This window comes from Juglans microcarpa x Juglans regia, chromosome 1D (assembly GCF_004785595.1).
Source record: "Juglans microcarpa x Juglans regia isolate MS1-56 chromosome 1D, Jm3101_v1.0, whole genome shotgun sequence".
Lineage (NCBI taxonomy): Eukaryota > Viridiplantae > Streptophyta > Magnoliopsida > Fagales > Juglandaceae > Juglans > Juglans microcarpa x Juglans regia.
The window spans coordinates 44,480,092-44,493,709 of NC_054594.1; the positions used below are offsets into that span (position 1 = coordinate 44,480,092).

Below are 13,618 nucleotides of genomic sequence, written 5' to 3' on the forward strand. Positions count from 1 at the left end.
GACAAAACACCTAGTTTTGACAAAACGGGATCTTCATGCCCTCTCTTCTCTCCTTGCCATCTCTCTTCTTTGGTTTGACAAAAAATAGAATTTGTTTTTAAAATTTTATATGATTGAAATGAAAATGTTGAAGAGATAACATGAATATTGTCGATTTTCCTAAATCTTTGTGGAGGGACATAGAAATGAACAAGCTTCACCATGACCATTCCCATGACTTGAGTCTCGTAATTATATCACATGGGTTAACCTCACGTGTCTTCCTCATGAAGTGGTTCAAGTGGACGGTTAAGCAATTTGAGCTCTTAAATAATTCTAGGAATTGTGAACTCCGAGTGCTGGAATTAAGAAGTGGTGGAGAATACAACTTAGCAATCTATCACACAGAGGAGGAAATGAGAGAATGAGAATTGGATTATGAGATGACAATTGACAAAAAATGGCGAGCCCTTGGTAATAGGGGTGCTTGGAATGTCAATTGTCTCTGTTATCTTGATACTTTTTTTTTACTATCCAGCTGACTCTGATGAAAACGAATATAAAGACAATGACGACAAAACTCCAAGTGATGCTTCAAGTATATATTCAAAAGTTACCCAACATTTTATCTGGAGATCATTTTTTTTTTCATTTACCTGGTTGCTGTTTTTGTATAGTGAATCAAATATTAGAAAAGGGAATTTTCAAGGATGATTTGGTTATCTAGTCATATTGTAAAAATCATAAGTTTGGCTTCTAATTTAAGAATAGGGAAGATGACAATAGATTAGAAACTCTTAGAAGAACTGTTGTTGTAACCCTTAGCTTCCATGTTGGAGATTGAAAAAATAGAGATAACTATTTTGATATTTTAACTTGGATTTTTTCTGCGAGCAGCTCTAAAGCTTGATCTGGATAGTGAGAATACTTAAGAAGTGTTAAGAATGTTTATGAATAGTAATAAAAAAATAATAAAAAATATTAAAAAGTAAATAAAAAGTAATAAATAATAACAAAATAAATGAAAAATAATAATAAAATAAAAAATAATAATAAAAATATCCTCCCACTTGCCATACACACTCCATCTTATCGTGTATGTCTTCTTCTTTTTTTGATTTCGTGTTTTTTTTTTTTATTATAATAAAAGCCTAGTCAGCCATCGGTACAGAATTAATACCCAAAACTGCTTGTACGAAGAATAACTGAGAGAAAAGAGTTTAAAAAAAAAATTGATAAAATGGATCGGAGTGTTTGGTGTTGGGGTGGGATTGATTGTCCCAGCCCCCAGCCCAACGAGGTAAAGATTAAGGTGGGACGTCTTGGTTACGTTAGGTTTAAAAAAAAAAAAAAAAATTGCAATCTGCTTAGGTGGTCCCCACCATCTCCTCCGTCCTTGGGGTTGGTCGTCGTGGGGACCACCCTCGACAGTCCAGTCTTAACCAATTCTCTCGCTTGGCCCACACCACACTTTCCCTTGCACACACTTTCTCTCCCTGTCTTCATGATAAAGCAAACAAAACCCACTATGTGCATCCTTACAAAAACCTCACCGCGCAGTTTGGTCTCTACGCCCGCTTTCCAGTACGTTTGCTGCTCCCACTCCACTCCGCATCACAAATATAATGTATAATAAGTGATTTATTTCATATATTTATTACTTAAAATGAAATTCATTTCTCATAAATAAACATTATTAAAAATAACAAAATTTTATATAAAAGTATAAATTCCTTATTTTCTGATATGAAATGACAATAATTAAAGGGATGCCAAATAATTTGATAAAATGAACGCCAATGAGATGCAACATAAAGCCAACTGGGATTCCTTTTTTTTTTTTTTTCTGGTTTTTTTATTAAATCAACAGAACCTATAAACCCATTTTGTTTTGGATGATCTCCAATCTTATAACAGCACTCTTAATATATTATTCGTCCTATCTTTTAAAAAATATCATTAATATTTATTTATTTTTATTTTATATATTAATTTTTACAATATACCATACATCGACTTATTTATTTTTTCTTTATATCATTTAAATATTATACTTTTTAATATATTTTATTCATTTCAAACAAAGTTAAAAGTTAAAAATAAAAAGTAGATAAAGAAATTGATAAATGGTAAAAAATAGACAAGTAAATGAATTAAATATTTATATAAGTGTGAATAGTGTTCCATAGAAGTAGAGATGATATTGTAACAAAGTGTATATTAATTATAAAATATATAATCAATTAGATAGGTTATATTAAATTATTTCTTTCAAATTTTACAAAAACATGTTTTATATAAGAGTAGTGATAGAGTTATTACTTATTTACTACTTACAGTATTTTTATTTTTTTCTTTTAAGTACTTTTTTAACATATTTAATCATTAAGAAAAAATAATAAAAAAAATAATTTTACTAATAATAACTTTCTTAACTATTAAATAAAATTAAAAATTAAAAAAACTTAAATAAAAAAAATAATAAATAAATAATACTATCATTTTACCTTATATAACCCATTCGGAATACTCTTACAGGACAGGAGACTACTGGAGCGAAGACAGAGGGAGTGGACATGGAGACAAACACATATTCGGAAATAATATGAAAAGAAAAAAAAAAACAAAAAAAGAGCAAAAGAAACGGAGAATTTATCCGATGAGCGGTGATACCGAAAATGTGTCCGGAATAGCGCCACTGAATAGTATATTTTAAATTTTTTTTTTATATATTTTTTTAATCATTAGAAATATTTTTTAAAAAAATAATTTATAATATTATTAAAAAATAATTTCTTAATCATTAAATAAAAATAAAAAATAAAAAAAACTCATTCGGGACCAAATTATTTCTGTTATCCGATAGGAGGGATTTGCACACCATTCAACACAAGCTACGTCACCATTGTCTGCAACCGATCCAAAATACACACCCGCACACATTATCCTCAACTACAATATTATAGTACCATACCCCAGTAATCATACTCTGCTCCGCTGCACACCCAAAACACCCCTGCTCCTCTCCTAACCAACGAATATTATCCCTTCGCTTCACATATTTAGTTCTCCTGCAGTAATAAATAGATTTATTTTACATTTTTTTATTTGAGATTCTTAAATTTAAATGATCTAAAAATACAGATCATATACTTTCATTCGATCTCAATATATTAGTTATTAAAAATTAGTAACTACGCAAATATGTTGTGACAAAATAAAAATGTCACGGCATTCATAATATGTAGTTTTTTATTATTATTATTATTTTTTTATAAATTGATGAGATTTAAAATAATACGGTAAATAGTAATATTATTTTTATTATATAATAAATCTAATGTTTAATTTTTATAAATTAGTCTCTTTTTATAAATATTTTTAATTTATTTTTATAGATAAGATGAATTAAATTGAGATGAATTGTGAAAAAAAAAAAAAAAAGGTCTGCGCTGGTTATTTTGTCCTCATCAACCCAGCTTCGCCACGTAACCCGGTCCCACATCTTCATTCTCAATCAGCACCACTTCACCGTCCATCACCAATCGAACGCATAATCCAACGGTGAGAGTTATAGAATCGTCGTAATACCAAAAATAAGGATCTACACGCTAGCGTTTCTCCTTAATTATCGGATATTTAATATTTTTATTTTTTATTTGTTTATAATTTTTATGAAGTAGGTACGTTCAGTTCCTAATATAAATCCACCCGAGCCGCACCTATACAGCTCCGCTCTGTGTGACTCTCCCACTCTTTTTACCTCTTCCGTAGTCTCTTCATTTCTGTTCTGTGTTTAGCCGAGGCTCTGCATTTTCCGGCGTTTAAGTTCACCAGAGAGGGGCTGTGAGAATGGCATTGCTCTCTGAGCTTGCAACGGAGATCGTGATCCCGGTCTGCGCCTTGGTCGGAATCGCGTTCTCACTCGTGCAGTGGCTTTTTGTCTCGCGCGTGAAACTCACTCCTGAGCGCAACGCTTCCTCGTCCGCAAACAAGAACGGCTACGGCGACTACCTGATCGAAGAGGAGGAAGGGATCAACGACCAGAATGTCGTCCTCAAGTGCGCAGAGATTCAGAGCGCCATCTCTGAAGGTAAGCGTAACGTGTAGATCGTGAGGATTTACTTAGATCTGGCGCCTCTTGCTGCTGTCGTCCGTTTTTTGTTTCTAGGCTCTTTACATGTTTACGTTTCTACTATTCGAGAAAAACTTGTGATTTGGACATTGTTTGGCTGCTAGGGAAATGGAGGAGAGTAAAAGAAAGTACCATTTAAATTTCTAGTATCCACTTATTTTCTCGTCTCAAGAGAACATCAAACTTTTGCGCCCGTTTGTCTGCCGAGAAAACAAGCTAAACAGTGAACTTTTTTTTGTCCTTTCTCAAAATATGTTTCCGTTCAAATTGTAATTTTCGGATTTCAAGAAGTTGAAAATAATGCTTAAAAATTAATGTTTTACGGACACCAAATGAGTGTTAAGGTTCATTAAGGCAAAGAAATCCCTCCTGAAAACATCTTCTTTCTATGTTTTTTTTAATAACGTATAGATAGATGATGGACTTCTCATCTTTTTCTGCCTGTTATTGCGCTGGCGCTTCTCATAGATCTGCTTTTTCGCCTTTTGGTTTGACACATTCTTATTATTATTTTCGTAAGTCGTAAACAGCAATCTCTTGCCAAGTTTAGATCTACGCGTCGATGTATACCTTATTTATTAGCATGTTAATGGTTTTTGTCCTTATCTAAATAAGTTTATTTGGCTTTTAGGGTATCACTGTTATTATTGATATTACCATGAGTGTGTGGTGCACGTGCATCGCACTTGAATAATGTCATCCACGATATGTGGCTTTTGTGCTGTAGGCGTGTGCAACTTTGGGCATCGAAGACAACGATTTGTTTATCGTAAAAATAATATATTACCTGTAAAATGAGTTTCCTCTTCAAAATTTTATTCCTTGGATTTTCTTATTTTTTTAGGAGTGTAGAAGGTCATTCGTTCTTACCGTGTTTTGGTAGCTGAGAGTTTAACTTTCTTGTCCCATCTCTTAATAAAGTTTGGTTTTGAATCTGTTGCCACAGAGGTACTTATTTTGTTAAAAAGAACGCCATTGGCATGTGGAAACGGATCTATGTTCGGATTTTATTTATTTAATAAAGTAGTTCCAGCTGTGGCAGTGCATGGAAACAAGGATTATTATATGAGAAGTGGTTGGACCGCAAAAAAAAAAAATATAAAAAAGGTTCTGCGGGGATAATGATGGAATAGAAAGAAGAGAAGACACGGGATTGAACGTCCTTTATTTTTACAAGAAAATATGGGCGTGCAGTTCTCAATTAATGCTAATATGCTCTAGTTTTCTGAAAATTGGATTTAGTCTTATGTCTCTCTGATGACATCCCTAGTACTCCCACTGGTAAATATTTTGCATACGCAGTCGATTGACGTTACCTTAATTATGGTTAAACTCTTGCACCACAATGTGTTATTTTTCCCAAAGCCTCGGAGGACAATGTTTGCAAACAGTTTCTTAATGGGACTTTTGTTCTCTAGATTGGAGGATAGAAGTTTGTGGCCCAAAGTGGTCTTCTGTAGCCACAAAGAATCTTAAGAGATGCAACAGAAAAGCACACCAGATTTGACTTGATCTTGGAAGTTGTTGAAGATCTCTGCTCTCATTACGTAGTAGGAGCATGCGCTGGTTTGCGTTCCTTACGATATTGAGAAGGTAAAAAAGATCCGTCTTGATGAATGGGATTCACGCGTGTCGGCTTGTGGTTTGCACACTGAGGAGATGGAGGCTGAAAAGGAGATGGTGGAGGAAGGCGTGGGAAAGGCATTAGAAGTGTGCACGGTGGACAACATGCGGCGACCGTGTGGGGTTTTCTCACACAGCTTTACTGCTTAATTCTGGGTAGCACTGGCTATCCATTTGTAACTTGATATATGGCTAACTTTGCTGCGTGATCCTGTGCAATGCATTGCTTTTATCGGTGCCATCTTTTATTATTTTTTAGTTAATTTTAATTTATAAACAATGCGTACAATCTCAGGCGATTCGGGATTTTTGCAATTAAGCTAAGTTTATGTACATATTGCATGCAACACTTTTTCTTCATATCTATATTTCATTAAAGTTGTGGCATGCATTACTGTAACAGGAGCGACATCCTTTCTCTTCACTGAATATCAGTATGTTGGGATCTTCATGATTGCATTTGCAATTTTGATCTTCCTCTTCCTTGGCTCTGTGGAGGGCTTCAGCATGAAGAACCGTCCCTGCACTTATGATTCTCAAAAACTGTGCAAGCCAGCACTTGCAACTGCAATTTTCAGCACTGTCTCTTTTTTGCTTGGTGGTTTCACCTCAGTTCTGTCCGGTTACCTTGGTATGAAAATTGCTACTTATGCCAATGCAAGGACTACATTGGAAGCAAGAAAGGGCGTAGGGAAAGCCTTCATTACTGCATTCAGATCTGGTGCAGTGATGGGCTTTCTCCTTGCCGCAAATGGTCTTTTGTTTCTATACATTGCCATTAATCTTTTTAAGCTTTACTATGGTGATGATTGGGAAGGCCTTTTTGAGGCTATCACTGGTTATGGCCTTGGTGGATCTTCCATGGCACTCTTTGGAAGAGTTGGCGGCGGTATTTATACCAAGGCTGCAGATGTTGGTGCTGACCTTGTAGGGAAGGTTGAGAGGAATATTCCAGAAGATGATCCGAGAAACCCAGCTGTAAGCCATATCCATTCACTAAAATTAATTGTTATAGCTGATGTCCTTGTGTTTGTAATGATCAAGTTTTGTCATTCATTTAGGTGATCGCGGACAATGTTGGTGATAATGTGGGTGATATAGCTGGAATGGGATCTGATCTTTTTGGCTCATATGCTGAATCATCTTGTGCTGCCCTTGTTGTTGCTTCCATCTCCTCTTTTGGAATCAACCACGATTTCACTGCAATGTGTTATCCACTTCTCATCAGTTCAATGGGTATCCTTGTCTGTTTGGTCACGACCCTCTTTGCAACTGATTTCTTTGAGATCAAGGCTGTCAAGGAAATTGAACCAGCACTGAAAAAGCAACTCATTATCTCCACTGTTCTCATGACTGTGGGAATTGCGATTGTTAGCTGGATTGCTCTACCATCATCCTTCACAATTTACAATTTTGGTGTTCAAAAAGTCGTGAAAAATTGGTAAGGTTTACTTGATACTCCTTTAACTTATGTAGTGTATAAAGGTGCTGTATTTAAGTACTGATAAAATTGTATAAAGGTGCTGTATGACTTGCCCACTGATTTAATCATGGACTAAGAATTGTTTCAACTCATACTGCTTTAAACCTGCTCAAATTGCATAAGTTGGTTCCTTGAGTTTGTAGAACATTATTGATATGCAACTACTGAAATCATTTGTGTGTGCAGGGAGCTCTTCTTGTGCGTGTGTGTTGGTCTTTGGGCTGGACTTATTATTGGGTTTGTAACAGAATATTATACTAGCAATGCATACAGGTATTTTAAAACACGAACCTGCTTTTTGGTTTTATCTTTTTGCTTTTAATTTTTGGGTATTAAACCTATGAACTTCCTTGCAGCCCGGTGCAAGATGTTGCTGATTCCTGCAGGACTGGAGCGGCCACCAATGTTATATTTGGCCTTGCTTTGGGATACAAATCTGTCATCATTCCAATTTTTGCCATTGCAGTTGGCATTTTTGTTAGTTTTAGCTTTGCTGCAATGTATGGTATAGCAGTGGCTGCCCTTGGAATGCTGAGCACCATTGCTACTGGATTGGCCATTGATGCTTATGGACCCATCAGTGACAATGCTGGAGGCATTGCTGAGATGGCAGGCATGAGCCATCGAATCCGTGAGAGAACCGATGCCCTTGATGCTGCTGGGAACACCACTGCTGCGATTGGCAAGGTACATGTTATAGTTTCATAGAATGCGCTTTGGCCTTGAGTCTATAAGTAGCTCATGTTCTTGCTGTAAATGTGCAGATGATTTTTTTGGGGGTTAAGTGTAAATTTGCAAATGATGAAGTTTTAGTATCAATTCTTCAGTCAAACCTAAAGTCTTGCACCATCCTCTCTTGCTTCCATTTATGCTCAATGTATGAAGGATGAAAATGTCAATTCTTTTTGGTAAAATTACAGTAGTTGAGTCATAGGGCCTAAAATACTCCCAAACAACTAAGAGCTTTTTACAGCTTAATTTTAATTGAACTAGTCTTGTATTGTCTGGGAAGATTGCCCTGGTGTGACTTCCATCATGACTGGACAGGATCATTTAAGCTGCTTGTTGCCTCTCACAGGCCTTAAACTCCTTTTTTTTGCATAAGCTAGGCTGAAGACTCTTGCGATTGCTGTTACTGTTTATCTTTTTACCTTTATTTGCGATTTGTAATCTGTTTTGATCTTCAGGTAACAATTGTTTCCTTTTCCCATGCTTTTCTCTTTATGGATACCACTGAGCTTCTTCAATTCTCATTTGTTTACAGGGATTTGCTATTGGATCTGCTGCGCTTGTGTCTTTGGCTCTATTTGGTGCCTTTGTGAGTCGTGCTGCAATTTCAACTGTTGACGTACTAACCCCCAAGGTCTTCATTGGACTGATTGTGGGTGCCATGCTTCCTTACTGGTTCTCTGCCATGACCATGAAGAGTGTAGGAAGTGCAGCCTTGAAAATGGTTGAGGAAGTTCGCAGACAATTCAACACTATTCCAGGTCTCCTGGAGGGTCATGCCAAGCCTGACTATGCTACCTGCGTCAAGATTTCTACGGATGCATCCATCAAGGAGATGATTCCTCCGGGTGCCCTTGTCATGCTTACACCTCTTATTGTTGGAACCTTCTTTGGTGTTGAAACGCTATCTGGTGTTCTGGCTGGTTCACTTGTTTCCGGTGTTCAGGTAATGCTAGCATATTGAAGCATATTGTTTGTGCTTGGTGAATTTGCTTGCTGACTATATGTTACTTTTTGGTTGTCGTGTTACAGATAGCAATATCTGCATCTAACACTGGTGGTGCATGGGATAATGCAAAGAAGTATATTGAGGTAAACACAAAGTCATGATGGTTAAAGCAGGCTAGTGTTGTTATGTATAGGTCAGGTCCTGTTTATTCCATGTTTGAACTAATAAGGTTTCTCTGGGATCTTGTTGTCAGGCTGGTGCCTCGGAGCATGCAAGGAGCCTTGGCCCAAAGGGTTCTGAGCCACACAAGGCAGCTGTGATTGGTGACACCATTGGAGACCCGCTCAAGGACACCTCCGGCCCATCACTAAACATCCTCATTAAGCTCATGGCAGTCGAGTCTCTGGTGTTTGCTCCTTTCTTTGCCACACACGGTGGCCTGCTTTTCAAGATCTTCTGAGAGGGTGGGATCATGGATGCGGTGGTTTCCCCGTTTGGAGGGGGGAGTTTATTTCCATTTTGCCTTTTTTTTGGGTCTGACTGAAGAGGCTTATTAACTTGCAGTGTTTGGATTCAATTATGAACTCTTGAGAATTAATTTTGGGAAATGATTCTTCCGGATATATGGTAGTTTCGTTCTGAAAATCGAGCTTGATATGCAAAATTCAGTTTTTGGTAAGTTAGACTAAAACAGTATCATTAAAAAAGAATTTATTTCTTGGCTGTTCACATCATGCGAAAGGTTCACATGAACTGATAAATATCATAGTATGTGCACTTGATAAACCATGATGTCTTACCTCTGCCCATCAAGTTATCTTCTGAAAACACAACTGGTTCAAGAAGCTTTTTGGGAAAAGGCTTTCAACGTTGCTCTTCAAACTAAAATCGCAGTTTTAGAGGTTGGAGGAGGAGCCTATTATGCATGGTAACTTGTTGGACAACTCGAGATGGCGCAGTGGTCTCTTGGTTTCTGCTCTTGGAGCTACACTCACTTGGAAGGATGCGAAGCAGCGAAAGAGTTTTGGTCAAAACAAAACAATAATTTGATTCATGGAAATAAGTTATCTATATTATATTTTCTGTACCATCATTGTACAAAGAACCAACAGCAGGCGGCTCCATACTAGTTGAAACTTATTCAGATCAGACGTTCTTGAGTATATTTACATAAAGCATCTTCAAACGTGCAGCAAGACCACCTCGGTTTTTCTTTTTATTTTCTACAAAGGGGCAGAGGTTATAGGAGAAGTAACATGTAAGCAAACTGCCTTATCAGTTTATTATTAAGAGGGCAAAATCCTAGACTTTTGCAACATGAAGTGCTCTCATTCCTCTCTGGTAGAATTCCCAGTGTGTATCAGCATAGTCTTTCACCTTCTTAAATAACTTTGGTCTTTCCTCGCAGACCAACCCTTCTTCTGGTCCAATCTCTTTGTTTGGTTCAGGCGAATAGAACACAGCCACAGAAATCCTCTCCCTCTCCGAGTTGGTCACTACCCTATGCACTGGGCTCTTGAACATCCCATTGGTCATTATCTGTTAATATCACATAGAACCAGTTATAAAATAGCATTTAGACCACACAACATTTTAGCTAGATATTAAAAAAGTACCTCCATTTGATCGCCCATGAGGACTAGGAGAGCATGAGAAATTGTAGGAACTGTAATCCATTGTCCATCTTTGAGGATTTGAAGACCTTCTACATCATCTTGCAAGATAACTGTGTATCCTGATCCATCTGCATGAGGCTTGAGTCCGAGAACAAGATCTGGCCTTTGACAACATGAGTAGTAGTTAAAACGCACTTGAAGTGGTCCTCGTTCACCAAACTGATTCAAGAAGCAATTTTCTTCTAAACTCAATGACTTTGCCATGGCTTTGGAAACGATCTCTGTAAACATCTTCATCTTTACAGTGTATTCTTCTAGAACAACTCTGCACAATTGCAAGTATCTCAAACATATTTCTGTTGTCAATTAGTCAATGACATTTGATGATTTATGAATAGTATGGCAAAACAGAATGATGCAAGTTGCAGGATTTGATTTCTGTTACAACTTTTTATGTTTCTTCGACAATATCTAATTGGTTTTTTGTTTCCAGTAAAAGGGTCAAGGTGGAAGCGCACCTGAAGGATGCCAGGTTTTCTGGCCAGAATTTGGTCTTCCTTCGATCTTCTGGGTACACGTCAAGAAACAAGCGATCGGACCAGTCAAGGGGCTGACCTTCTTCAGGGACCGGATCCCCTCCGTACCCTTCAAACTCTTCAACCCCTTTAGCTTGCTTCTTCTTCTCTTTCATCGGCTGCTGAAAGAATTCCCTTCCCACTTGACGCAACTCCTCCAGAAATGAACTTGAAATGTTATGACCTACTGCCTGCAAAACCAGAACAAAAACTATAATTACTGTTGAAAGAATTTCAAATTCATATCATGAAACACAAACAACTCGCATCAAACATTTCAAAATAGGTCTTATGAATCATCATGGCACATCTAGTCATCACTGAGTACAAACTGGCTATCAGTTTACTTGCTTTCTGCCACAATGAACATAGAAAATGGAGAAGTAAAATGGAAACCATAATTGAAAAGTTGAAATCTTTTTTTCTTTTTGGTATCACCTTTTCGGTTTCAGGGTATGTCCTAGCATCTATTGCATGACCATCAAAACAAGAGCAAATCTAATTACATAACCGATTTCAGAATTGCAGGTCAACATAGTATTTTGTCCTAACTGCAGAAAACTGCGTTTCTCTTGATATGAACACAACATATATACTTTCACAACGTTGAATAATTAGTACATACCTGAAAGCAGCCCCATGAACAGAGTGCTGACCGAAGATTCTCTAGTTCCTCTTCTTGTTTATTGCTTGGTGCGGAAGATGAGAGGAGACTGAGGTCGATGATGGGAATCGAAGATGATGCAGAAGAAACATCTTCGTTTGCATCACCATCTCTACAAATATATAGCGGTGGGGGTTCTTCACCATTGAGGACCATATCCTGGACGCGCTTTGATAGCAGTACCCCCGCCGAGAGAAAGGAAACTTCGGCCATGTTTTCAGTTCCTGACTAGGACTCAGGCTCAGAGGATTCTTCCGAAAACTTGATTGACGGCGTTATTTACAGTTTGCAGTGACATGTGTTGTTAGAACATGTTTGAACTCTTTTACTGCTTGTAAGTTAGGAAAATTCTACACATAGCACTCGCGCACCGCCTACCGTTCATAATCTTTGTATATACGCCACACCATCTTCGTACTTTCTATTAGTTAAGATATGATCATCACTAGATTATAAAAAATTATTTAATAAATAATCGTTTATTATGAAATTAAAATGAGATAGTTGTATAAAATTTTCCGATTGTACTGAACAAGATTTTGGCAGCGATTGTTGTTGGTTTACTTCCCGATACAGGTACGAGTCACTATGCAAATCCGAAAAATGATTTGCACAAGCCGACAAGTTTTATACAAATTTTTGTAAAAAGTTAGATTTCATTTAAAAAAATTATAAAAAAATTATTTTTTATTAATAAGATTCACCTTTTTTATAAAAAATTTATACGAGATTTATCTATCTAAGACTTATACCTAATATTATTTATTGCAACTTATATCTAGACTTCAAGAGCTAAATTTGCCCTGGCTAAGTGATTGTCTGTGCTTCAAAATAGACTTTAGAATGTGTTTGGTTATTAAAATTAACTGAACTCTTCTCAAATCATTTATTGATATAGCTCGTTATTTTTTTAACTTATTATAAAAGTGTTAAATTCATCTAAATTTATTTTATACATTCAAACATATATTTCAATTTATTTATTTAAACACATTTTAATAAAATTTATAAAATATTATTATTTACGTATAAATTCAGACCATCTAAAATCATATTAACATTCAAAATGAAACTTTATTTAGAACTAGAGATAAAAAGTAAAATCAGCTAGATTGAGTAGTTAGTAGTTGGAGCTCAACTTCATAGATTTTGGACTCAGTTCCAGTTTAAATTCATCCGGTAGATCATGCTCAAGTTGGACTAGGCTCTGTTTTGTAGCCTGAGGTATAAGCCTGTAATTAATGAGCTAGACAAGCCTAAATAATACACCACCTCAGGACACAAATTTGTTCTGTATTTTTTTTTTTTTTTTTTTCAGTTAATGTGAGACGGAGATTAATTAAAGACCAAGTCTTTTATTGTTGGGAAATGCTTATTGAACCGATAGTTTACCGATAATTTGACCGATGATTTTTTTTTAATTTTTTTTAATTTTTGTTTTTTATCTTAATGATTAAGAAAGTGAATATTATTTAATTTATGTATTTTTTATATAAAAAAATTATTTAAAAATATAAAAAAATACTTGAAAGAAATGAAAAAAAAATATATATTTTATAATACACTGCATCAGTTCACCATCGGCTGAGATCATCGGTCCCAATAGCACTATCCTTTATTGTTTTGGCCACGTTCTTTACAAATGTGGCAGAGACTGCCTAACGTGATAAGATGTGATGTAATACCCAAATGGCCAAATGCATCTTGCGCTCTTCAGAGCTGTTGCTTTTTTGCTTAACCCAAAACAAAGGAAAATGTCGGCTTTATAATACTTCCTCTGCATCAACTCATGCTCATGTGCTGAAACTAATAGAACGAAGGTCGGATATGATGAGAATTGGCAATGTTTTGAAACTCATGGCTTA

General features: G+C 36.2%; 2 protein-coding genes across 2 annotated transcripts; one reads left to right on the top strand and one right to left on the bottom strand.

Annotated features, from left to right (window-relative positions):
* The first annotated feature begins 3,690 nt into the window (after positions 1 to 3,690).
* LOC121258257 (pyrophosphate-energized vacuolar membrane proton pump 1) lies at positions 3,691 to 9,521 on the top strand. The gene is made up of 8 exons (XM_041159711.1): positions 3,691 to 4,072; positions 6,141 to 6,715; positions 6,799 to 7,178; positions 7,407 to 7,493; positions 7,577 to 7,907; positions 8,485 to 8,895; positions 8,982 to 9,041; positions 9,152 to 9,521. The coding sequence occupies exons 1-8, from the start codon at positions 3,832 to 3,834 to the stop codon at positions 9,356 to 9,358; spliced, it is 2,292 nt and encodes a 763-aa protein (XP_041015645.1). The 5' UTR covers positions 3,691 to 3,831; the 3' UTR covers positions 9,359 to 9,521.
* LOC121260252 (protein SRG1-like) lies at positions 9,432 to 12,082 on the bottom strand. Its single transcript, XM_041162084.1, has 4 exons — positions 11,715 to 12,082; positions 11,033 to 11,280; positions 10,515 to 10,839; positions 9,432 to 10,437 (listed from the first exon to the last, which is right to left on the bottom strand). The coding sequence occupies exons 1-4, from the start codon at positions 11,964 to 11,966 to the stop codon at positions 10,201 to 10,203; spliced, it is 1,062 nt and encodes a 353-aa protein (XP_041018018.1). The 5' UTR covers positions 11,967 to 12,082; the 3' UTR covers positions 9,432 to 10,200.
* Between the last annotated feature and the right edge of the window lie 1,536 nt (positions 12,083 to 13,618).

Coding starts and splice junctions, on each gene's coding strand:
- LOC121260252 (XM_041162084.1), bottom strand. CDS start 11,966: ATGGCCGAAGTTTCCTTTCTCTCGGCGGGGGTACTGCTATCAAAGCGC. Junction 10,840..11,032: donor GAAAACCTGGCATCCTTCAG/GTGCGCTTCCAC, acceptor GCAATTGTGCAG/AGTTGTTCTAGAAGAATACA. Junction 10,438..10,514: donor TCATGGGCGATCAAATGGAG/GTACTTTTTTAA, acceptor TGATATTAACAG/ATAATGACCAATGGGATGTT.
- LOC121258257 (XM_041159711.1), top strand. CDS start 3,832: ATGGCATTGCTCTCTGAGCTTGCAACGGAGATCGTGATCCCGGTCTGC. Junction 7,179..7,406: donor CAAAAAGTCGTGAAAAATTG/GTAAGGTTTACT, acceptor TTGTGTGTGCAG/GGAGCTCTTCTTGTGCGTGT. Junction 7,908..8,484: donor CCACTGCTGCGATTGGCAAG/GTACATGTTATA, acceptor ATTTGTTTACAG/GGATTTGCTATTGGATCTGC.